The sequence below is a fragment of the Choloepus didactylus genome, chromosome 1 (genome assembly GCF_015220235.1).
Source record: "Choloepus didactylus isolate mChoDid1 chromosome 1, mChoDid1.pri, whole genome shotgun sequence".
NCBI classification, from domain to species: Eukaryota; Metazoa; Chordata; class Mammalia; order Pilosa; family Megalonychidae; genus Choloepus; species Choloepus didactylus.
In genome coordinates, this window is record NC_051307.1 from 195055822 (window position 1) to 195081635 (window position 25814).

The following is a 25814-nucleotide window of genomic DNA, read 5'->3' on the forward strand; positions in this document are numbered from 1 at the left end:
TAGGTGTTCAGTAAACATCTGTGAACAAATGAATGAATTCAGGCCTTCCTTAAATCCAACCATCCTTGGTAACCAGCTACCGTATCTGTGAACAGCCTAGTCACCAGTAATTGTAACAAATGCTTAGACAGGCATAATCTCTTAAAATCACTCATAACATTTGTGCTTTCCACATGTGATGCTCTGGGTCAAGCCCTGGATCTTGTTACCTGCTCTGGACTTGAGTAGTGGTAACTGAGGTGCAGACATCCTCAAAAATTAAGGTTAAGTCTGCGTGGAAGGAACTCTTGGCTCTGGAAAGACTTAGAGCAGATGTGTGGGAGCCTGACTCCCATCCAGGAAACAAGTAGGTGAAGAAAAGTCCCAGAGGCTGTTGACAACATCCTCCTGAGAAGTGGGCAGAAGGTACACGGACCAGTGAGGAAGGGCTAAGCCTCAACTCTGAAGATGCCTCCCCTGCCCTCACCAGCCTGCCACTTTTTAAAAAAACTATATTTTCTGTGTATTTCCAGCAATAGCCTGGGGTCAAGTGGCTGGAGGGACATCCCCGAGATGCCTGGCTTGGTGCTCTGAAAACTGCCAGACAAGGCGTACAAACTGCCTGCCAGGTCATGTGTATGCAGGGGTGGGGGGTGGTGTGCGATGTTTGGCTGTGTCAGGATTGAGTCTGGCCCAAGGGGGATCTCTTACAGTCCTCGGGACTGTGGGGGCTGGTCCAGGAAAGGGAGGGGGAGGAGTGGATGCCCCTAGGCGGGGTAGTTCCGTTTGGCCCCTCAGCAGGGTGTGAGTGACCTCTGTGACAAAGCCCAGAAGAGAGCGCTTCTTTGGCAAACTTAGGTTGGAGTCTTGGCTCTGCCGTCTACTATGTGATTTTGGGAATGCAACCCACACTCTGTGCCTCACTAACCCTCTGCGATGAGGACAATAAGTGTCTGCCTCGGGGAGCAGTGGATTGTATGAGAAGATTCACAGGACAAAGGGAGAAGAGTCCTCCCTCAGCGCCCGGAACGCGGTAAGCGTCAGGTCAGTGGCAGCACGCTATGACCAGCGTGTGCGCTCCGGCTCCGGTCCAGCCCGCTCGGCGGCTGCGGGCGCCCCCGGTTCCCGTCCGGCGCTTCCACCCTCCTCGGCACTTACAGCGGTCGCTCCGCTCCTCCCTTCTAGGGCCGCCAGGGCTCTGTCACCTCTTCCGGACGCCGGCATGAGCTGCCCTGGCAACGGTCACCAAGGAAACCAGCCTCGCCCCCGTGACATCACCACGTCTACGGAGGCCGAGGGGGCTCCCCCAGGTCTGGAAATGAAAGACGCTGATAGCCCAGGCTGTGACGAGAGGGAAATAGGCGCGGTCGGCTGAGTGGAAATAGATGTCGGGTGTCCTGAGCCTTTAAAGTTGGCCTACTAGTCTGTTGCTTTATGTATCTTTAACAATTTCTGTGGACCAAACGTTCTGCAAAAAGATGCACATTCTCTTGTTCTGCAGGGGAGTGAAAAAGTGAAATTTAACGTAGCCTTCCAGAATGTGGGGGAAAGTTTATGTTGTAATGTTACCGGACCAAGGCTGTGGATTCTTTTGCTTGATGAGCTTAAATGACCAATTCCTGAGACACTGGGGTTTCAAAGAGAGAGTTTATTGTTAGGCGCGAAGTAAGAGAACAGATAGCCTATCGGTCTAAAATCTGTCTCACTGAACTGCAGTTATTGTGATAGTTTTATAGCATCAAAAGATGGACAGATTTTTGGATAATAAATACAATTGCCTCAGATGATGTAATTAGAGGTGATCTAATTATTGAGCATGCGCAGATTGATTACATGGTTAGTCACAGAACGTATGCAAGAAAATGGCAGCTTTAATACGATGATGGGCATGATTTTTAGTATTATAATGAGGTATAGGTGACTTGTAGGTTAAAGTCTAAGCTACTGCGCATGTCACGCAGGCCCATTTTGGTTAGATCCAGCTTCTGTTATCAAGTTAACTTTGGACTTGGGGTGGGTTAGTTCTGGGCTGACTCAAGACCCTTCATTAATAAACATGTCTTTAGTGATCATAAGACTTTGAAGTAGAAAAACTGGATAAATGGGTACAAGTGAAGGTTAGTCACAAGGTTTTTACAATCACAAGGGCACAAGATAAAGGCTATACAATCATTATCAGAGATCAAGGCAGCTGAATTACAGTTTAGGTTTCAGGTAGTTCCCTCTGTCTGCTCTAGTATCCCAGAAAGTAAAAAGGAATATCTATATAATGATTCAGTAATCATATTCAGTCCTTAAGTCCTAATTTCTCAGTTACAATGGTAGGTGAAAAAAGCAGGACACCAAACAGTAATTGTTAGAGTTGTGTTTTTAAAAACTAGGCACAGAAACAAGACTGGGAGGAAATAGATCAAAATATTAAAAGAAAAAGTGGTCTTGTTTGAGTAGGGGGATTGCAAGCGCTGTATTTCTGTTTTTTTACTTTGCAGGATTTTAAAAATAATGCACGATTTATTTTCATAGGAGAAAACACTTAGATTTTTTTTTTTTTTTCTTAAAAAGGCTCTTCTCAAGTTAAGTCACTACTATACTTCAGGCTCTGTGTAGGCTCTTAATTGGATGGGAGACAAATTTCTAGGAAAGGAGATCCGTAAGGGTGAGGGTCAGCTTCTGCTGTCAGTGTGTGGAAATGAAGAAAAGGGCATTGAAGAGAGAAAACCAAGTGAACAGAAGTACGTAGGGGCTGACACGGCTGTCAGCATCCTGGAATGTGGTGAGCAAATATTTTCCAAGTCATTATAATTTGATAAACTTTGGATATCTAATGGTTATTTTTCTTTATTTCCTCACAAGGAATTTACCCCATAGACCTGCCTGAAGATGTGGCACCAGATTTGCCATCAGCACTGCACATATAAACCCAAATATTGCTCATAAAGGATGCCCTTTGGTCTCCAGTTGCCTGCTTGGTAAGCTCAGCCTATGCTTGACCCTCTGACTGAGAGTGGGTTGCCTCCTGGTAAGAACCTCTCATGTCTCTTTCGTAGAAAGTACTCCCTTAGTAAAATCAATCACAAATTCCTCTGTGAAGAACTCAGGCAAGATTCTCAGTTGGACAGGTTATGTATCAAATAACTGAATTTATTCACTTCTCAGTACGTATTCATGGATTGCTTACTAAGTGCGAAATACAGTACAAGGTGCTGGGGACATAAAAATGTCCCTGCCTTCAAGAAGCTTTCAGTCTTAGTGGAAACTGGTTACAGGATCAGTCAATTGCAATTTGGTAATAAATGCCACTGTTAGGATAAATACAGTGGGGACCAAGCAAAGGCTTGGAGCCAGGATCAGGAAGCTTCCTAAGGGAGTTGATGTTTAAGGCTTCAGGGAGCCCTCAGATTCCACCAGGTGAAAGGGAGTTAAGGGTTGTGTGTTTGCATTGGAGGTGGAGCCCACATGTGCAAAGGCCTGGAGAGGAAAGGGAACAGGGTGAATTTGGGGAAAGGCAAAGCTAGAAACTAGACTTTACCCTGAGGGCAGAGAGGAGCTACTGAAGGTTTAGGTAAATAAGGGACATGATTAGACTTGTGAAAACAAGACTGGTTGCAGACAAGAAAGGACAGGTGGGGGAGTGGAGTCGAAGCTATCCCTGTGAGAGATCTGACAGCCTGAACCATGTCATCCCTTAAGAAATTGGAATCGATGGGGGAGAAGGCAATACAGAAAGAGGCAAATGGGGTTACTTCCAGAACTAGTTACTTGGGCAGCCGGATTAATGGTGATGCATCGACCATGATTATGAATCCAAAATCTGGTTTAGGGGAAGGTGTTGGTTCAACACTGGGCACAGTGTGTTTGAAGTACCTAAGGGGCATTCAAGTGAAGAGGTCTAGTAGATAGCTGGATAAAAGGTGTAGAACCAGGGGAGACCTTGGCTGTTGATAGACATCTGGGAGTTATCAGCCTTGGGAAGAGAAGGAAGTTCAGGAAAGAATCTAAGGTCTGGCAGAGGAGGAATGACCCTCAAAGGAACCCAAGGAGCTGCCAAAGAGGTAGGAGGAGAACAAGAACACAATGTGCCAAAACGAAGGAAGAGGCTTAAAGGAGAGAGTAGTCAGTACAGTCCAGCGGGGCCAAGAATTAAATAACTTGTGCCAGGACACACAGGAAGCAGTTGGACTCCAGCATCCATGCTCCTAACCATTATGCTATACTGTTGGAATGACCATCCAATGTGGACATTAAGGCAACAAACATATTCATGTGGTCAGTAAATATTAGCTGCTATTGTACAATTCCAGGAATTGGAGTGGAGAGGAAAATGAAGGTGAGAGATCTGGGGGTCTAGAGGTGACAGCAATGACCCAGGATAAAGAGTAGGGTTCAAGGAGATACAAGCCTCAGAGGCACAAGGGACTTGTATGTGGTGTGTGTGGGAAGGCACGGGGGGCGGGGGGAAGGGTGAGTATCATTCACTTGCTCCGTGATCCCAAGGGGTCTGTGTGGCATAGTGAGGCCAGAGAGCCCCAGGAGTTCTCAGAGAGGTGGAGACCTTAACCAGGGGCTGACGCCGTGAGGGTTCTTGACTCAGTTGCAGGAAAGAATTCAAGGACTAGTCAGTGTGTACAGACAAATAATTTAATGCATAGTGAAAGTATATGTTTGAAGGGGGTGAGCGCGGGCTCACCCCTGCTAGTAGACAGCTGCATAAAGAGGAAGGAAAAGCCCTCTGAGGTTGGGATTCCTGCATTATAAGGACTTGGAGAGCGGCCCTTCCCCCTCTGGTTATGCTAATAAGGGATTGATGAGCTGCACTTTTCATTGGTTATTTTTCGGCACCGACCTGAGGGCTACATGTGTGAGTGCCGAAAGGAATTTTTTGTTATGAAACTTGGGATCACTTCCCCCTCCCTCCTTTCCTATCTAACTGCCTCATTGGAATAACGAACAGCCAGGTTTGCTTCGAGGGCTTCTGGGAAAAGTGTTCCCAGAAGAAAGCCACTTTCCATTAAGACAAGAACAACATGCTGTGACAAGGTTAAGAAGGCAGGAGAATATCAGAACACGCATTCTAGAATACGTTAGAAAGTTTGGAGAGTGAAGGAACATTTTGCCCCAGCCATTCAAGGATTGTTTTGGATGAGGATATCATTTTTACAAGTAACCAGTTATTACAAAGCCAGGGATAAAAATTTTCCTCTTGACTAGTTACCTTTACACGGCTACCATTTGAGGATCTCCTGGCATTTTTTGGCCCATTTATACAATCTTTCAAGAATTTTCTGTAGTTCATCTCTATAAACTTGAGGTTTTATCAGCCAAGAAGCCAGTGAATCTAGGTCATTGTAAACTTCCTCTTACAGATAATATAAATGCTTGTTAATCTCAGACCACTTCTAGTTTCTCTAGCCAGAAGTACCTGCTGGGGCACTGCTCTTGTTTTTTGTTTGTTTTAATGTTAAAGTTTTATTGAGATAATCGTAGATTCACAGGCATCAGTAAGAAACAGTACAGAGATTCCTTGTGCACTTTACCCAATATCCCCCCAATGACAATATTTTGCAAAACTATAGTACAATATCACAGTCAGGATATTGACATTGATACAATCCATCAATGTTATTCAGATTTCCCCAGTTTTACTTGTTTTCGTGTGTATGTGTGTTTAGTTCAATACAATCTTATCATATGTGTAGGTTTGTGTGTCCACCACCAGTCAGATATAGAACAATTCCATCACAAGGATCCCTCTGTTGTGCTTTCATGACCACTCCTACCTGCCTGCTGTCCCCTTCTCTTCCTCCCCACCCCCCAGTACCAAATCCCTGGTAGCCATTAATCCTTCATTTATAAAATTTTGTCATTTCACAAATGTTATATAAATGGAATTATAGAGTAAGTAATGTTTTGCAATGGGTTTTTTTTTGTTTTTGTTTTTGTTTTACTTAGCCTAATTCTCTGGAGATTCATTCAAGTTGTTTTGTGTATCAATAGTTTGTTCCTTTTTATTGCCAAGTAGTATTCCATGGTATGGATGTACCAGTTTGTTTAACCATTCACCCATTGTAACCTTTCACTTGAAACATCTGGGCTGTTTCTAGTTCAGGGCTATTATGAATAAAGCTGCTATCAACATTTGTGTACAGGTTTTTGTGGGAACATAAGTTTTCATTTTTCTGGAATAAACACCTGAGAGTACAATTGCTGGGTCTTAGAGTAATTGCATGTTTAGTTTTATAAGACACTGACAAACTGTTTTCTAGAATAGCTGTATCATTTTACATTCCTCCAGCAATTAAGTTTCTCTACATCCTTGGGAACATTTGGTGGTAACATTTTTTTGATCAGCATTCTGATAAGTGTGTAGTGATAGCTCATTGTGGTTTTAATTTGCATGGTAAGTAATGATGTACATTCTTTCATGTGCTTGCTTGTCATCTGTCTATACTCTTTGATTTGTCTGTTTATGTCTTTTGCCCATTTTCTAACTGTTGTGTTCTGAGAATCTTTATATATTTTAGATACTAGTCCTTTGTGGTTTCCAAATATTTGGAACATTGTGCCCCAACCAAATATGCAGTTTCCAAATATTTTCTCCCAACCTGTAGCTTGTCTTTTCTCTTCACATGGGCTTTCATAGAGCAAGTTTTTAATTTTGATAAGGCCCAGTTTATCAATTTTTCTTTGCATAAGAATAACCTCCAGAATGACCTCTCAACTGCATTTGAAATCTCTTAGCCACTGAAACTTCATTTTGTTTCATTTCTTTTCCTCCTTCTTCAGAGCTCCCCATTCTAGACCTCAGCTTTGCAACTTCTAAATCCAATTTGGCCATTATACCATGAGTGTCTGTCTCTTGGGCCTAAACTTACATTGGGTTAGGGTACTGTGATTGATTTGTAAACCAGACACAAAGCCATTAATTTACATTGGGGGATTCTGTTCCATATCCAGAGCTGCCCCCTTCTCAGAAACAGACACCCAGGAAGACAAAAGTCATCAGAAAGATGTGGGCATGGATTCAAAGCAGAGGCAAATTCTCTTGAGGTATTTTTGACCCAGGGAAAAACCTTATTCAATGTTCTGCTTCATAATTGGGAGCCTGCACATAGGGATTGTTCATTTTCTCCAGATTCAAGGACCTACTTGCTGGAAGTTGCTAGACACACACCCCCAGTTCTGCCTCTTCAACTCACCATGAGTTTGAACTTTGTTGACCAGCCTCCCATAGATTCTCACCACCCCACTTTGGTTTAGCTTTACACCAATTTGGCTACAGTCAAGTCTTATTTTGTCTGTGGAGCTATTTTTTAAAATTTATTTTAAAATTATTTTTAATGCATTTTTTATTGTGAACTTTAACATATATACATAACAGGTATAACTTTCAATGTACGATTTAACAATTAGAGAGCAAATGTCAAAGAAGGTCATGGGTCACAGTTCCACAACTTCTTCAGCTATTTCCATTAATGTAAAATATAACATACGTACAGAAAGGTGTTAACTTTCAATGTACAGCTCAACAAGCAGTTATATAGGTAATTTCAAAAACTGTTATGTGTTACAGTTCCACAGTTTCGGTTCCTTCCTTATTATGAAATATAGGGTATATACAGAAAGTTGAAGACTTTCAAAGCACAATTCAATGAGTAGCTATAGAGCAAATTTCAAAGAATGTTATAGGTTACAGTTCCATCATGTCATTTACCACCTTCCAGCTATTCCAACACCCCAGCATCTAAAAAACATTTATATATTTATATAAAATTTCAATATTCATAGACCTTTGTTAAATCTTGTTTTTTGCTACCCCTTCCTCTCAATCACTTTTCTCCATCTTCAGGGGTGCCTAGGCAGTGACCACCCTAACTTTTTCATATTGAAAGGGGGTGTCGACAGTATGGGAAGGGGGCTGCATCTGATTGTTATCCTTAAAAAGGCTATTGCCTCTGGGTTTTAGGACTTGTCTGGCATGAGAACACTCTGGTGGATTTAAGTTTCTGAGAGAAAAAACTTAGTCTTTTATAGAATCTCGGGGATTCAGGTATTTGGGGACTACTTTTGGTAAGGGCATGGGATACTGTGGCCATTTGGGATGTCTAACTGGAGCTTGCATAAGAGAAACCTCCAGGATAGCCTCTTGACTCTATTTGGGATCTCTCAGCCACTTGTAGTCTGTGGAGCTATTTTGTCTAAAATGTGTTTGTGTATATGGTGATCTCATTCAGCATATGTGACTTAATTAGAAAACTTAGTGTTCTGCCAGGATTCGTCAGTGCTTATTTCCAAGAGACCTCTCTGATGGGTGACAGCCACCCTGGCCCTCAGCACAATGGGCTGGTAATATATTATATATTTTCCCCCTAAATTTCTCAATTTCATTCTTGGCTCAAATCAGTCTTTCAAAACGCTTAGGTGAGAGTTTGTCCCCAGTGATTATCAGTTTCTCCCCTATTCACTAGGTCCCCAATGCCTTGTGCATTTAGTATTTAATTTTACCACCTCTATAGTAAAGAGCATTTGTATATGGAAATCTTCTCAGCTTCTTTCTAATAAAGGCCAAAGCAAATACTGACTGGGAATTTTCATATATGGAAAAAGAAAAAAAAACAAAAAGGGAGAGAAAGCAGCTATGATGTATTGGGAAAAATGTATTGGCCCTGGTACCTGGATGGGGAGTGAGTCTGTGTTATGTGTGTGATGGACGGTGGAAATGAAGGAAAAAAACAAGCATCACTTTTTGTACCTGCCTTTCCTTCCATTATGCAGTCTCTTCAGGTGACCAAGAGTCTCAAGTTCTGGATTTGTGTCCCAGCTCTACCACTTTTTAAACCACAGCCTTTCTCACTGATTAAAAAGTCAGGGTAATATATACTTCTGACTCTTTGTGAGGAACGAATGGGAAAAAGCAGTAAAGTGTTTTATATACAGGAAAGCAACATACAAAAGTAATGTATTATTGTAGAGCATGCCTTTTGTGTTTTAAACTCATATAATGCAAAAGTTGATAAATGGGAAAGTTCCCTGTGGCCTAGAAGAGTTCAGAGAAGCTTTAGAATTGAGATTGGATCTTTAAGGCCTTCTCTTGAACTGACCAGGAGTGGGGAAGGGTAACATTCCAGGAAAGGAGTACAGCATTAGCAAAGGTGTGTACGGCAGGGATGAATACAGGGCTTTGGCATCAGTAGCACTGCCAGGGCTAGTTGGCAGGACAGGAGGAGGTTTAGGGGATAGTTAAGTGGTGGCAGCAGAGAGAGGAAAAGAACAGAGTGATGAGACTCTGCTTATGAAAAATGAACAGAATTTGGTGACTGGTTTAATAGTGATAACTAAAGAACAGGAAGGAAAGATACCTCAAAGAGTCTGAGTCCAGAATGTGAGAGTACAGGCTGGGGCAGTGTGGAGTGGGGCATCACTGACAGAAATGGGTGAGTTAATAGGGGGCACCAAAGAGGACGATAATAAATTTGATTATAGACTAGCTGAGTTCTACTGGATTTAAGCTGATTTGGCAAGATAGCATTTTCCCCTCACAATGTAAAATTTAAGTCACTCTGTGACAGTTCAGTTATATTAGGAACAGGAGAAAGATCTAACACCAACATTATAAGACGCTTAGAATACTACCAAGAGGACCTGTTCTTGCATCCATGAGGAGACCAACTGGATGCTGGTCTCTACTCTTGACCATTTATCACTACTAAACTTGGGAGAGACTTCCTAACTTGTACCTTGATAAAAACAAATTCTTTCTTTCTTTTGCTTTATTTCAGTGGCTAAGGGGAGGGTAGCCTCTCTTTAAGGACAGGATTATGATGTATGATGAACTCACTCACTCAAAAAGTGAGCCTAAGGCAATCCAGACAAGGCTGGTACAGGTTTAGTTTCTTCTCAGATTTTCCTATTCTATTATTTGAAGAACTTTCAGACAGCACTAAGTATATAAACAATATTTGGAAGTTCCACTATTTGGTAGATGAGAACTTTAAAATACCTTATGCTTATCCATTCAAGTTTGTTCTTGGCCTAGTAGATATGATGCAATGGGGTATAGATTTATATGGTGATAGAGCCTATATTCTAAGTCCCTGAAACTCTTTGAGTGGGCTTTCCTCATCTGTAAAACAAGAGGCATGGCCTAGATGACCATGGTCTGGCCACTGTGCAGGAAGTCTAGTTTTGGGGCTTAAGTGTGGATTCAAATTACAACCTCCACCACTAGATGTCACTGTTGCTCATGAACTAGATATAGGTAGGTACCCTTGTTTTTTCCTAGGGACCGCAGGGTCCAATGTAAAAAACAAAAAAAAAAAACTCTTTATTTTAATGAATGCAACAAACCCTTACTGAACACATATATAAGGCAGGCACTAATGCCAGGTGCTTTGGATGAAAAAGACCTTCATACCTTTAAACAGACTAGTTCAAAGAGAGACACATGGAAACAATCACACACTAGTGCTCCTGTAACATCCAACATTAAGTCAAGGATCTAACTCTCAATAAAATATGTGCATACCATTAAACCACTCACCTTAAGGTAGACCACTGCTTCTTTGGTGAGACCTCCTCTGACCCCATCCCTGAGTTGGGTTCGCCAACAGACGTTCCTGTTGCATACTGTACCTAATATTCATCATGCTTTGCAGCCTTTCCTATTAAGACTATAAGCTCTAAGGGTGGGGCCCATGTTTTTCCTGTGTTGCTGCATTCCCAGTGCTAGTAATAGTGGTAACAGCAACTTTTTCTTTTCTGCCTGGGACAGTACTGGTTTGCACCAGGCACTTTTTTTTAAAAGTTAAAATTTCTGAAATTTATGCTCTATATCCATCAAGCAACAACTGTTTCCCCCTTCCCTATCTCCTGGTAATCTGTAATCTACTTTCTATGAATGTGCTACTTCTAGATATTTCATATAAATGAAATCATATGTATATGTCCTTAAGTGTCTTGCTTATTTCACTCAGTGTAACTTGTCAGGTGCTATGGTAAGTCCTTTACATTCACCCAACAACCTTAGGTCACTAATATTGTCCCCATTTTACAGATGAGGAAACCAGGGCTCCTCAGCTAGTATGTGGCAGAGCCATGAACCGAGATCTTATCCACATGAGCCACTTTTCAGAACTTCCATAATCTGATGCCAGCCTACCCATCCAACCTAATTTACAGGTTAAGTAACTTGCCCAGGCAAGCAATTCCATTCATTTTCTCTTGAGTGCTCATTACCATCCCGGCACTTCAGTTGTCTTCTTTCCTCCTTATTCTCTGCTATTTGTCTAGATCGCTGGCTGTCAAATTAATATTCAGTTGGTTTAACAAAATCAATAGTATAGTCCTTTATTAGAGTGACCATTAAAAAAAATTGTTCCCAAATTTGTTCTTCTAAAGGCTTATCCTTCATTAAACAACTGTTAGGACTGCCTGTAGGCATCTTGTATAACATCTATTCAAAGCTGAGAAGAGTTCCTAGTACTATATTCTCAAAGCACTTTCACATAGAGTCATAGAATGATCTATCAGCTAGAGAAGACCACAGAAATCTTCTAGTCAAATCTCTCATTTCAGATAGGAAAAGACTGAGGAAACCGTTATGTGGTCCAGGTTATAGTCACTGGTGAGCAAGGACCATGCTCCAAAATCTTGTCTAATTTTATTATTTATGACAACTGCTGCCACTCCGCCATTAATTTCACAAAGGCCAACATTTTAAGTGTCTGTCACCTATTGGCATCTACAAATAGGCATCTACAATAGGTATGTACTCTACTTACCAACATCTCTGTATTTTCTAGACAAAATGCTTCCAAAGAGTTGATTGTTGTCCTTTTTTAAAGGACAATTCCAATCAATCAAACCAGAACAAAAATGCATAACCATGCACTCAGTTCTAAAGCCAATATAGTATAATAGATAAGAATACAGGCTCTATGCTAAACTGCCCAGGTTCCAGTCCCAACTTATCACCTTCTCTGGCATCATTACCTTGGGCAAGTTACTTAACCTGTTCTTGTCTCTATGTCATCTATGAAACGAGGACAATTGTCCCTACCTCTTAGGGTTGTAAGGAGCCCTAAATGACATTATACATGAACAGTGTGCAAGGCACATAGTCTAAGTGTTCAAAAGATGTTAGCCAAAATGAATATTCCTATTTGATAGCTATTCTTTAACAATGATTCCTACCAAAGGTACAAAATGTTACATCTCTTTCCTGGAACTTAATTTTTGTGCTATTTTGAGGAATGACTTATTTTTCCTTTTGGTAATATTGAAATAAATATAAGGCATTTGATGGGTTTACTCACTTTAATAACAATATGTTTACCATGTTATCACCATGGAATGTAAAGTCAGACAAGAGAATTTCACAAGTGCAACAAAGCATTCTATAGTATGTCACGTTTGTGTATAATGCCTGGTCAAGCCAACTTGCTCGTAAATACAAAACACCGGTAATATATTTTGTTTAACATTTTTGAATCTTACAGAACTAAACTAGAATCCATAATTAAGTTATCCTCATGTTTATTTATAAATACGATTCTACAACAAATACTACTTGTAAGCAGCTGTTACCAGGTTTTTAGGTTTAGCTTAAACACATACACACACACACACACACATTTTCAGTTGTAGGAGGCATTACAATGTTATAGTCCATGCACTTTTCTGAGTTCTTTGAGACTAAACCAGCCCTATACACCAAGACACTAGACAAGTTTAGAAGGTGGGCAGAAAAAAATTGATTGGGGTAAATAGCACATAACAACCAGACAATGTGATATTCTGCAGCAACTCGAAGTACTTCAGGGTACTTTTTAGAACTAATTTCATCATGAGACTTTAAGAATGTGGACATTTTACCATTATCAAGAGAATTTGGATGACATGTTTCTTTTGTGCTAACTTGACTTCCCTGAATGACCTAGTTAGTAAACTTGTCACCAATAATTTGGTCACCAGGCAAATCAAGCCCGAAAGAAAGGAAGCCAATATTCAAAATACCATGTTGTTATCTGAACCTACTCAAATGTTTTATTTTCAGCATATATGTGTAACCTTAATTTGAGGTGTTTAAATAAAACAAATACCATCAACACCAAGATAGCACGACAGCACCTCTTCTTCTAAAGTTTAGGTTTTGCCCAGTATTCCCGATACAAGGAATAGCCCATACCTAAAGAAAAAGAGTACTAGTTAAGCATTTAAATATTTTATTCAATACGAAGAAAATAAAATCAGTCCATAAAATGGCTAAAAGTAGTACCCTTGCTAGCATGGAATACTCACAAAGGGAACAAGACCCCAGATTGCTCACACTTTTGCCTTCTTTAACAATTTAAATTTCTAAAACTCTTTTTACCTAGTTTGCCAAGTAGCTTAAGGCTAGTATGAGTAGTTCACACTATTAAAAAATGTTTGTTTCTTTTTTTATCAGTATTTATCTGGCAACTTTAAAAGGAGTTACTCTTGCTACACAATACCAGGTAAGTTTAATGATTTTAAAGACAAAAGCATGCAATATGTACACTTTAACAATTGTTTCCACCTTCAAAAACTCAATAAAATAGCAATCGTGTTTTCCCAGAAACTGCATCATACTGCCAATCCTATTTGCAAGTCTGGACTCTTCAATATAATCATAAATTCAGTGCTGGGAAGGAATGTTTTTATTTTTTTCTTTAAAACCCTAGTGAAATACTTCATAGACAGTAATACCATGTCACTACTTAAATGATCTTAATTCCATTTTTATATGAAAATGAATAAAAGTGATATTTACAGATAGCTTCAGGGTCAGCTAGAACTATCTACCTTGTTTTATTTATAAAGAAACACACTGAAAGGGGACCACACATTTGAAAATTTCCTATAGGAACCTACCAAGAGTCATTGCTCCCACAACAAATCCTTGGGCTGCCACACGCATGTGAATCAGGTGAACGGACATTTTAGTATTTCCCCTGCTCTTCAATTTGTATAATCCATATGCAACAATTGCTGCAAAACCTGCCATCCCTGTAAAACAAATAGTAACAAGTATGTCAGATGCATGGGGTGGGAGTCTGGGGAAACAAGATGATTTTACCATCAATCAGTACATTTTCTACTATTGTTATAAGGATGCTTTATCAGACCATTACTTAGAGAACATACAAACCGAGTTCATTCTGTCCCCTCACCCCCTGAACTAAATATCTATAATTGGTAGCAAACAGTAGCAGACTGTTTAAAAGATTTAGGATTCTTTTAAAATTGTGGGCTTGCTGGAGCAGTTGATAAATTCCTTTAAAAGAGTGCCAGGTAAAAGCCTGCCAGGTCTTGGGGTTGGGCTGTGGATCTGAGGAGATAACCATCATCCAGATAGAGTGGGAGACACCAAAGCCTATTCTCCCCCTTATATGGGAGTCACGTCTCATGTAAGGGGGAGGGTAGTGAATTTATCTGCAGAACTGGCTGAGAGAGAGGCCACATCTGAGTAACAAAAGAGGTTCTCTGGGGGTGATTATTAGACATAATTATAAGTAGGCTTAGCTTCTCCTTTGCAGGAATAAGTTTCATAAGGGCAGGCCCCAAGATCAAGAGCTTGATTAATAATAATAATAATAATAATAATAATAATAATAATAATAATAGTGCCAGGGTAACTCTTCCTCTGTCCTACTTCCTGGAAGGGAATCAGCTAATATAGCAGAGACGATTCTACTCATTACTATTACTGAGAAAGAGCAACAGATCTTGCCTGTATACTTCAAACTCTGAACTAATGTACTGGGAAGACTAAGTAAACCACTGCACAGAAGAAAGCAATAGAGCAATATTAAGAGTTCTAAGGTAAAAAGACTGTGACTCAACAATTTTATACCCAGCCAAGTCCTCACCCATTTCAAGGGCAAAAAACATTCAGAACATGACATTCCATGTTTCCAAAGTATACCACCCATGTACTAGAGGAAGTTATCCAGTCAAATGAAAAAATGTATCGAAATGGACAATTTAAGAAATAGAAAGAAATAATATGTGAGCTATTATGGTAAGCAATAAAGTAAATATGGGAAAACCAGCCCGGTCATATCCTGTTGGAGCAAATGTATATTTTGATACAATCTTTTTTGAAAGAAGTTTTGGTAAAAAACTATCCCCCCCAAATCATATACTTAGAATCAAGTATTTCTATTTCTAGGTATTTATTCTACAGAATGACTCACTTCAATGTATAAGGATATATATCTGTCTGTATGTCTACACAGCAGTTTGTAAAAGCAACATAATGGGAACAACTCCACGGTCTATGAATAGGGCAATGGTTAAATAAATGCGGAATGCATCCACTCCAAAAGAGGGATGTGTGTGCAAATGACAACCAGCTAAGGTGCAGAAGGAAAATTTTATATATTTATTTTTATTTCATCCTTTAAAAGTATCTTTGTGTATGTGTACTTGTAAATATGATTTATAAATAGAAAAACATGTTGATGCATGCTCAAATTATTTTTTTACTGATGGAATATATAATCAAAAACTATAGACCACTGCTATAAAATATATCTAGAAGTTAATAATGCAATTATTAAAATATAAAGGTATTTCTATATGCATTGATGTAAAAAGATAAATACATGGCTAAATGAAATATGATTCCATTAAAAAAATACTATAAGTAATAGTTTATGTAGTGTACAGAGAAGCAAATACAGATGCACCAAACTGCCAATGTTGTCTTTCACAGGCAGGATTATAGGGAATGGTCCCTTTCTGTTTTACATATTTTGGAACTAACTTATTATTTATATGGTCAAAAGAAAATTTCCTTTAACAGCCAACAAAGTCCTTTATACTCTTGGACGTCAGTCTATAAAAGGTGCTCATTACAGCTTAATTTGTAAAAATAAAAAAATAGAAACCACATAAATGTCTAACAATAGAGGAAATAGTTAAATACTTTTTTATCTATAGAATGGAATAAGATCATCATTAAAAGTCAGGTCTTTGAATAATGACATGGAGTGAAAACACAAGATAAAAACTACATACAGGCACATTATTATGATCCTGAATTTGCAAAGGAAAAAAATGGAGGAAATAAGCATATCAAAATGCTAACAATGGCTAGTTCTAAATCATGGGAATAAAGGTAATTTTTATATTCTTTATACAATTAAAAAATTTTAAGTATCTTTCTTGATATAATTTACATACCATAAAAATTCCCCTTTCACCCATTTTAAGTGTACAATTCAATGACTTTTAGTATATTTACAGAGCTGTATAACTGTCAGCACAATCCATTTTTAGAACCTCTCTCTCTACCTACCCCCGTTAGCATTAGCAGTCGTTCCCCATCCCCAGTCCCCTGCCCTAACCAACCACCAATCTCCTTTCTGTTTCTATAAATTTGCTTTTTCTGGACACTTCATATAAATGGAATTAGACAATATGTGTTTTTTTGTGTCTGGCTTACACTCATTTCATTGAGTATGGTTTTGAGGTTCACCCGTGTTATAGGCAATGTATCAATATTTTGTTCCCTTTTTTTCACCAGTTTACGTTCTCACCAGCAATACACAAAGAATCCTATTTCTCCACATCTTTACCAACACTCATTTTCTTTTTGATTATAGCCACCCTAATGGGTGTGATGTAGTATCCCATTGTATTCTTGATTTCCATTTCACTGATGGCTAATGACGTTTTCATGTACTTTCTTTGGAGAAGTATCTCCAGTGGCCAGAGGTCAAACTGATACAGGGCTGCAGATTGAGTAGCTAAGGTCAGTTATGCAGGAGACACATGCTTACATGATTTGACTCTCAATTAACACCCGGGACATAAGGCCTCCCTGGATGACTGTACTTTACAAGTGTTGTCACACATCATTGCTGGGAGAAATAAGTGTGTTCTGATTCTGATGCAACTTCACTGGGAGGGGACACCTAGAAGCTTGTGCCTGGTTTCTCCTAGACTTTGTCCCATGTGCCTTTTTCCCTTTGCTGATCTTATCATTGTTTTGAATCCTGTGAATCCTTCCAGTGAATCACCGTGCTGGGGGATCATCTTGGGGACTTCCAACACAACTACACATTCACTGAAATAAAAGTCAATAAAACAAAGTCTGGATACATGGGAGAATCTTTGTATTGTGATTTATATCATACCAATCTCAACATATTTCAGCAAGTATTTGAAAACAAATGCTTTCAGGATGTGCTTGATAAATGAGTTTACTGTGCTTCTACTGTATTCAATCTTACAACAGACTGATTATTAGAATGTCAAAGTAAAACTTACCAATCGGGACAAATGGTGCCTCTTTAGCTTTTCGGATAAGTTTAGATCCCTGATCTTCATCATATGAAGACAGAGAAACATCTGTATCGGTTGACATGACTGGTTGAAGAATCTTCCTAAAAGGGAATTTCCATAAGGTTTTGCAATTAAAATCATCTAGAACATTATAAAATGTCTGGGTGTACTTAAAATATTCCTAGTTTCCATAAAAACCCAGTATATATCCACGAACTTTTTAAAAACATTTTTAGAAATTAACTATTTTAACTCTATAGAGCCACCTCTCGGGAATTATATATATTTAATCCTTCTAAGTTTTGACGTTTCTTCCTTTTTAGTATCACATTGTTAAAAACAATGAAATTTTTTAAAAGTTGAAATTACTTTTGTCAATTAAAATAGTAGATATTAATTTTTTGGCTATCCTTAATCAACTTTGTCTTGACAATTTTAAATTACTCAAACCAAAGTGATATTTATTGTTTCCTCAACATCATGCTGGAAATCCTACTAAACACTTTTTAAGTGTAGTTAAGTGTAGTCTTTATTGCTTTCAATTGCTATTGATTCATTTACTCCAACATATCACCTTGCCACAATTCTTATTTCTGAACAGTTTACTATTGGTGGTGGCTACCTTTGGGGAAAAGATTACATTATTTTGAATAGTCAAAATTTCTACCCAGCTCATTATTTAGTCCTTTTATGAACAAAGCTTTTATTTTAAAATACTGTTGCTAGAAATGCTTCCCTTTAAGCCTAATTTATGTTCAACTGAACATAATATAACCTTTTGTTTTTTATGGCTTAGGGTTATCATTTTTAAAATCACTGCAGTATAAAATCGAACTACCCTCTGGACATTCTTAATGAAAAGAATATCCTCTAAAGCTTCAGATCTGCCTTCCTTTCCATATCTTACATTCCCCAGATTCTCTCTTAAAATGATAGGAGATACATTTTTTCTTCTCTTTCTACTTTCTTTTATGTTATTCTTTTAAGTAGCACCAAAAAAGGTAAGACAGTAGGCTGACAGTTATGTGAATAAGAAGGTTAGGAAGAAAGATAAATTTTCATTATCACAGGAAACAAAGGTTCCTTCTCCTTTTTCAGTCATCTTCCTGCACACAGGAAGCTAAGAGGTATTCTATCACAAGGAGGCAATAATAAATACAATTTTACCATAGTCACAGTACCTATGTATATACTTCCTTCTTCACTGAATTGATTTGAATTGCCTGTCTACTTTACCCACAGATAAAATAAGGGAGTCAAACACATAATGTACATGAGTGCACAAGTCTCTGATTAGCGTCAACTACAATAAACTCAAAAGTCAACTGCCTATCCCATTACTCAAAGTCCTACCTTCTCCTCTGTACTTTTCATATGCATCACACTCTGATCAATAATACTTCTCATTCAACTCCTTGCTATTGGAGGGAGCAGGGAGGGGACAGGATTACTTAGCTAAGGTCCTCAAAGACATTGCCCCTCTAAGGGTGGATGTGGTAGTGAGCTTAGTTTGAAAAGTGAATTCATTTCTCCAAGGCCCCAGCTACTGAGAAATAAAAGTCCAATCCTGTCACCTAACAGAAAAGAAAACTTTAACCTAGAGGAGTTGTGCTGTATTGCACAGATAGATAGGAGAGAACTTAGATTAGAACTGGACCTTTTCTTTTACTGTTCTCCAATACTTCAACTGAATACACTACCAATTGAGCTCTTATATACAAAATTCATTGAGGAGCCTTACCAAAGCTTATTATATATTTGAAGAGATGCATAAAAACTGATATAATTAATGGTTCAAAAAAGAGATTTTTTTAAAAAAGAAATGACAGGGTAATTAATTGCCAATAGCGTAATAGAGACAAATAAGGACTGAATTTAGGAGTGATATCTTTTTAGCTAAAGTAGTTTCCACAGAGATTGACCTTGAAGAAACTGCCTAAATGGGCTTGATGGAGACGTTAAACATTGTGTTTATTTTAGGCTGGTATGTTTATTAGTCATCTTTGTACCAAATCATAAACTTCTCAAGGACATAATTGTGTTTATCATAAATCTTTCTCCCTCCCCCTCTCCCCACTCCACATTCTAACCACTTTACATTTATTTTAGATGCTCTTTATACCTCCAAGCCTTTGCAAAAGCTTATTCCTTTGCCTGCAACACTCTTGTTCCCTTTCCCCACTTTCCATCCCCTCAGACACTCTTTTCCTGGCTAACTCCTCCCATCCTTTAGGTTCTCATCTTAATTGATCTCTGAGAAGCCTTATTTGACTTCCAAAATTTACAAGTGGTTTGGTTACACACTCCCACAGGACCACCTACTTTCTCTGTGATAACCTTGTATTGTAACTGTGTGTTTGTCTGTTTCTCTTGCTAGAATCCTTGAAGTCAGAGGCCTACATCTGCTCTGTTTGTATCTATCTCAACTGACTGGCACTATACCTTGCATTTAATAAGTAGACCACAAAATGTTTGTTCAATAAATGAAACACAAGGAAGTTTTCCTCTAATCATCTTACATCTGGATAACTATAATTGCCCAACAGGTCACCTAACCTTTGTTTTTTGCCAGATTAATCCTGCTAAATATTCTTTCTTCATATTACTTTTCTATTTAAAACTCTTCTATGGCTCTCCAGGAGCTGTAGATTTAGTTCCTCCCTTCAGTACTTTTACTCATACTTTTTACCTAGCTCAAATATCACTTCTTTATGAAGCTTTTCCTTACTTCCCTCAAGCAAAGTTTCCTTAGTATGCTGTTTTTTCATAATTCTGTAGTTATCTGTATACAGGTTTGTTCTCCGCCCCCCCCCCCCCACCAGAGCTAAGAATCTTAAGTATATCTGCATTCCCAGTTACTGACACAAGAAAGACAAAATAAAGAAACTCATCCAATATGTAGCCTTAAATAAATTCCATTTGTTTTGCTTAAGTTAGTTCAATGGGCTTTCATTACCTACACCCAAGTTTTAATACAACACATAACTATTTAAACTCTCGTCTTAAAACAAAATACATATCAAATCTATATAAGCTTGCTGTCTTAGTGAGGGCAAATGAGCTATGGCCCAGGCTCTCCTACCTACCAGGCATGTAACACCGGGTAACAAAACTCTCTAACCTAATGTTTCCTTATCCATAAAGTGAGGATAATAACATCTATCTTGCTTACTGGGGGAAATAAAACTTCCTTGAACTTCTCAGTGCTCCTGTAAAAAGCCCTAGCCTCCTGAGACAATTAATACAACTTAAAGATAAAAAATGCTTGCTTTCACTTCTCCTGGAAGCATTTTATTCTTCACATACTACGAGAATTAGAGCAGTAGACATTTGTTTATTTGCTCTGAGATTGAGAGGGCAGAATGGTTATACACTAGACTAAGTCCCTAAGTTAAGCCCCCAAGGTGCTGGGTAGACTGGAGTACTGTCTCCTTAGGTATTTATATACATTTCAAAAATGTATTATATATATAACAGCTATCTCCAGATTCTGAGATGCTGATCCCTTTGTGTATAACGTGATCTATCCCTGGAATTTTGGGTATCTGTGTGACAGAGCTCAGTAGATATGAATGTCAGTATTAGCGCATGCAGCAACTGTTAAAAAAGCTGAAGAAGAGTCCAGATTTCAATTAGAGATGTGAATGAAGTAGATCTAGTTAGGACGAGGGTAAATCGGTCCAAAGGGTAAAGGATGATACTGACTGTGTTTAAAACTTCAACTCCCACGTGAGACCAAAGGAAGAGATGTTTATTTGGAGCAGGATCTATATTTCCTAAACAATTTAACTTGTACAGTATGTTCAAATACCATAATTACATGGAACTTTTGAATAAGAAGTGAGACTGGGTAGGTTTATACAGGTTAGTGTGAAACAGCGACACATCCCAAATTAATTTGGGCAGAGAATAAAAATATATATGCAGGGCTTCCCTGAGGAGCCAGCGGAAAATGTGGAAGTGTTGGACCTCCTCACCTGGGTTGTCGCTGAAGTTCCCACAAACATTGAGGACTGGCGGTTTGGTATACCGAGCCCTTGCCCTTATGGCACTTGTTACTGCAAAGGAGAAGCTAAAAATACTTATAATTGCGCCTAAGAGTCTTCCTGAGTACCTCTTTGTTGCTCAGATGTGGCCCCCTCTCTCTAGCTAACCCAACTCGGCTAGTAACTCACTGCCCTCCCCCCTGTGTGGAACCTGACTCCCAGGGGTGTAAATTTCCCTGGCAATGCAGGATATGACTCCCGGGGATGAGCCTGGACCCGGCATCGTGGGATTGAGTACATCTTCTTGACCAAAAGAGGGATGCAAAATGAAACAAAATAAAGTTTCAGTGGCTGAGAGATTCCAAATGGAGTCTAGAGGTCACTTTGGTGGGCACTCTTATACACTATATAAACAAACATTTTTAGGTTTTAAGGTACTGGAATAGCTAGAAGTAATATCTGAAACTTTCAAACTGCAATCCAGTGGCCTTGACTCTTGAAGACGATTATATAACAATGTAGTGACAGTGTGATTATTAAAGCCTTGTGGATCATACTCCTTTTACCCAGTGTATGGATGGATGAGTAGAAAAATGGGGCCAAAACTTAAATGAAAAATAGGATGGGGGGGGATGATTTGGGTGTTCTTTTTTACTTTTATTTTTTATTCTTATTTTTACTTTTTCTGGTATAAGGAAAATGTTCAACAAATAGACTGGGGCAATGAATGCACAACCAGATGATGGTACTGTGAACAGATGACTGTACATCACGTATGATTGTATGATATATGAATATATCTCAATAAAACTGATTTTAAAAAATGTATTATATACATTTCAAAAAGTATGAAGCCCAAGATATCTCTAGGTTGTAAAAGCCTAAGAGATCTGGGGTTTATCTGGCCCTTGGAAAGATGTATTTGCATTCCAAAAGGATAGGGTGAGAACCCAGAATCCTTTTCATCCAGTCTCAATGGCCAAAAGGGATTTTTCCTCCTCATTTCAGGAGGGGGAAGAAGGTTATCTCTCTCCTATATAGAAAGAGAGAACAGGAGAAAATCCATTGTTCTTTGTTCCTTATCTATGATACAGACTCTGAAGTTCATATGGGTGGGACATTTGGCCTGGCTTTGGGTGTGTCACCCCTTGGATAAGAATCACATAGTCATTATCTGCTTAAAGTGGCTGATAATAATCTATCACTGATACAGAACACCTTGTGTGCACATTCTGGATAAAATTAAGAGATGAATATTAAAAATCCAACACTTACATACCAGTTATTTGTTCTTTTATAGGTCAAATGATATGTTTATATCATCTTATAAAATTCTAACACAGTATGTATCTATAACATACTCTTTGAATATAAGATTTTGGTGTTTTCCTAATTACCACCTAGAAGCTTCCCAAATATTTATGATTTACAGGCACCAGAATTGAAGATAGTTAACCTTTAAAGTATCAGGATCAATAACCAAAAATCATATAATGTGAGAGTAACAAAAAATCCAGATGATTAATTCATGCCAATAACCTCTTATTTTACAGATGAGCAAATGGGTTCTGAAGGGTTACATGAATTGCTCATCACCAGGAATACATCTCCTGCAAGGTAGGCTTAGAACTCAGCTCTTCTGATAATATACTGTCAAATAATTGGTCTCCTGATGTTGGTGCAAAGTTAAAATCTATTCCATAATAGACGTATGCTTCTCTCTCTTTGAATTGTAAAAAATACGTATGTCATGGCTAAAGTTAAATTGAATATTCTTCTCCAGTGTCTTAAATCACCTAACAATATCAAGTATGATTTGGGAAGATTTTTTTTTCACTAACACTACTGTTAAGATTTTCCTAACTTTCCCATCCATCCACTGCCATTGACCTATAAAGTGGGTCATAAAGTGGAACAGGTTCAAAAAGAGGCACCAAAAACCAGATATTCAAAGCCAGTTTGGAGAACATGAATTATTTTGTAAGCTTAGAAAGATACTACTGAAAATTTTTCCAAATGCAAGGAAATCTGAAAGAGGTATAAGGGAAGATGAGCTGCTCTTGGCAGTATCTTTACATCTTGTCATTTTGATCACCGGAACTACTATCTAAAAAAAAAACAATGGTTTTGAACTTTAATCCTCCATCAGTCATCTGTCAAATTTGTTTAAAATGGCTGCCGAGGTTCCACTATTGAGATTCTGATTCAGATGATCTGGGGCAAGGACCAAGGAATCTGTATTTTAAAAAGCCCTGGTCTACAGGGTTCCAAACATGTTTCAATCTGTCAGAACTTTTCACTCAAACCGGTCTTACTCGAAAGTCCCTGCGTACTTCCCGAAACGGGTTCCTTTGGTCAGGGGATTATCCTTAAGAGGGAACTACAGTAGCTGCTTCCCACCCAGGGAAATTAAAAAAAAAACCAAACAAACGAAAAAAAACGGAAAGCGAATAACACTGCTGAATCATTCCAGCTGCTCCCAAGTCTTAGTTCCTACTGTGCTTTGTAATCTCAAAGCATACTTTTCAGGAAGAAATTTTAATTCTGTCACAGGTGTTACATACAGGGCCTGAAGCCTTCGTACCTTTACAGGGTTGGACGCGATTGCAAAAAATGGGAGAAAAAAACGAGTGGAGGAGAAAAGGAAGACGATGGTCCTCGGCGTTTTCGCCGTCCTTTCAATCTCTCACGTTTCCTCCCTCTCTCGGGTCCTGTGACCTTGCGAGGACTCCATGGCGCGAGCCGGAGCCCTGCCCATTCCTCACCCACCGCTCAGACCCCGCTCTCCAGAAGGCGCCATGTTCCGGGTAAGCTCCCGGTTACTCACTCCCCAGAGTCGGATCCAAACTCCCTCCACAGGTTTCTCATTATCCCCCATCAGGAGGTATTCCCCTTTTTGCAAAGATTCACTTCACAGTTCTTGGTTTATCTCCTAGCTGGCTCTGTATCCCGTCGCCCGACAGCTCCCCAGGCCTTGTCTTGGGATCCCTAACGTCCCCTCGTGGTTGTGCCTGAGCCAACCCAAATCGTCCCCTTCATATCTCAGGCATCGCCCCAGCCTCGCGGCCCTCAACCCTCCCAAGGTTTTCTCCTCCCAGCCAAGCGCTCCCCTGCTTCTTTCCGCCCGGCGGCCAGGAACCCCCCGCTCCCAGTAACCCCTCGTGTTTCACTCACCACTACCGAAGACACGTCTTGAGCTTCCACTGACGTCTGCCCCCTGCCCAAGCATCTCGACCCGGGGGCTTCTCCCTGTCCCGCCCACAACCGACCCCAGCCAATCGGAAGCCAGCGGCTGGCACGCGGGGGCGGCCCGGAGCGGGTCCTGGATTGGCTGGAGCGAAGTGCGCGGGTGGCTGGGCGGGTCTCCAAGACCAGCTTGTCCGGTAAGGCGCATGTCAGAGATGAGAAGGCTGCCTTTGGGGTTCGCGCGGGGACAGTGGCCCCTAGTCGGGTGGTACCCCAGATTGCTCTTGCCCTTTCCTTTTCGGGTGGCGGCGGCAAACACCGCGAACTCTGTGTCGCGAGTGCGGACTGCCTGCGTCATGCTGCGCGGATTGGGAGGGGTGGGAGTGAGGGGTTTCGACGCGGCCAGTATAAATATTTAGGCAAGGTTTAAACACTGCGTTTTTAATTTTTCCTAAAGATTTAGACTCAGCGTGTTAGACCTTAAAGGGGCCTTTAAGTTCATCTGGTCCGCTTCTTTCCTTTTTATGAGTATACAGATTTTGAGAGTTTAAGTGGATGTTCAAGATAACGCACTTAAAGGCAAAACTGCAGAACTAAGCCCTCCTTGAGAACCAGCCCAGTGCTCTCTCTGCTTGCTTACCTCTCCAGGTCATAGAATCAGAACTCAGCATCACGGTGCAACTTAAAACTGGAAAGCTGTAATGAAAGGGACTGGACAATTTTCAGCCTCCTTTTGGTTCAAATCCTAGATGTGATAGTGACTGATAAAGAAAATTAGTTAATATGAATAATGCCGTTAATATTGGATCTGATTGAAACAAAGCTTGGTAATTTATTTTATTTTTCTTAGCATGACAGCTTTTTTGTTCTCAAATAAACAAAATACGAACAATTTAAGCAAGATAATTTTCAAATAAGTGTTTGTTCCAAGAGCAATAGTGTGGCCTAGTCTTTGGTTTTTTTGTTTGGCTTTGTTTTTAAATAAGTCTGTTACTGTGGATGTTTTTAACTTAAACTCTTGTTTGGTTTGCCCTAAATCATCTATGAAAATTCTAGGAATATAGATTCAACAATTTGTAACTCTAATACAATATGTCTTTATTCTTTTCTGCACCATTTAAATACTTCACTGTTTTAGAGTATAAAGACTCATAACTACCATGTTTGTTAGAAAGTTGTATATTGCTTTTCAAGCTCTGGCAAGGAATAGAGTATGGAATTTGGCCCATAGCGAGATGTATTTCAGTTCTCACACATCATTATTAACCTCAATCACTGTGCTGGTTTGAAGCTGTTTTGTACCGTTAAAAAGGCCATTCTTTTAATCCATTCCTGTGGGTGCAGACCTGTTAT

At 39.4% G+C, this 25814-nt stretch overlaps 3 protein-coding genes and 1 long non-coding RNA gene across 9 annotated transcripts in view; 2 read left to right on the plus strand and 2 right to left on the minus strand.

The window, feature by feature from the left end:
- CCDC13 (coiled-coil domain containing 13) overlaps positions 1–1221 on the minus strand; it is a 78896-nt gene extending 77675 nt beyond the window's left edge. For all 5 annotated transcript variants that reach the window (XR_005218573.1, XM_037848208.1, XM_037848202.1 and 2 more), the window contains exon 1: positions 1138–1221. Coding sequence is in view for 4 of the 5 variants with exons in the window: in XM_037848208.1 (XP_037704136.1) it covers positions 1138–1203 (66 nt within the window). In the remaining variant the exon portion in view is untranslated. The remainder of the gene's footprint in view (positions 1–1137) is intronic.
- LOC119543479 lies at positions 866–24069 on the plus strand. Its single transcript, XR_005218594.1, has 5 exons — positions 866–1012; positions 2833–2948; positions 13424–13472; positions 22829–22892; positions 23868–24069. It is a non-coding gene; the product is annotated as an uncharacterized LOC119543479 (long non-coding RNA).
- HIGD1A (HIG1 hypoxia inducible domain family member 1A) lies at positions 12273–24557 on the minus strand. The gene is made up of 4 exons (XM_037848324.1): positions 24450–24557; positions 17275–17390; positions 13870–14004; positions 12273–13162 (listed from the first exon to the last, which is right to left on the minus strand). The coding sequence occupies exons 2-4, from the start codon at positions 17369–17371 to the stop codon at positions 13113–13115; spliced, it is 282 nt and encodes a 93-aa protein (XP_037704252.1). The 5' UTR covers positions 17372–17390; positions 24450–24557; the 3' UTR covers positions 12273–13112.
- Positions 24071–25814, plus strand: part of ACKR2 (atypical chemokine receptor 2) — a 54912-nt gene continuing 53168 nt past the window's right edge. The window contains exons 1-2 of one of the 2 annotated variants that reach the window (XM_037848305.1): positions 24071–24082; positions 24322–24658. The gene's annotated coding sequence lies outside the window, so the exon portion shown is untranslated. Of the gene's footprint in view, positions 24083–24321; positions 24659–25814 lie in introns of those variants that run through there. The other variant, XM_037848292.1, reaches the window with a different exon arrangement.

Coding starts and splice junctions, on each gene's coding strand:
- HIGD1A (XM_037848324.1), bottom strand. CDS start 17,371: ATGTCAACCGATACAGATGTTTCTCTGTCTTCATATGATGAAGATCAG. Junction 14,005..17,274: donor GGCACCATTTGTCCCGATTG/GTAAGTTTTACT, acceptor TTTGTTTTACAG/GGATGGCAGGTTTTGCAGCA. Junction 13,163..13,869: donor TGTGGGAGCAATGACTCTTG/GTAGGTTCCTAT, acceptor CTTTTTCTTTAG/GTATGGGCTATTCCTTGTAT.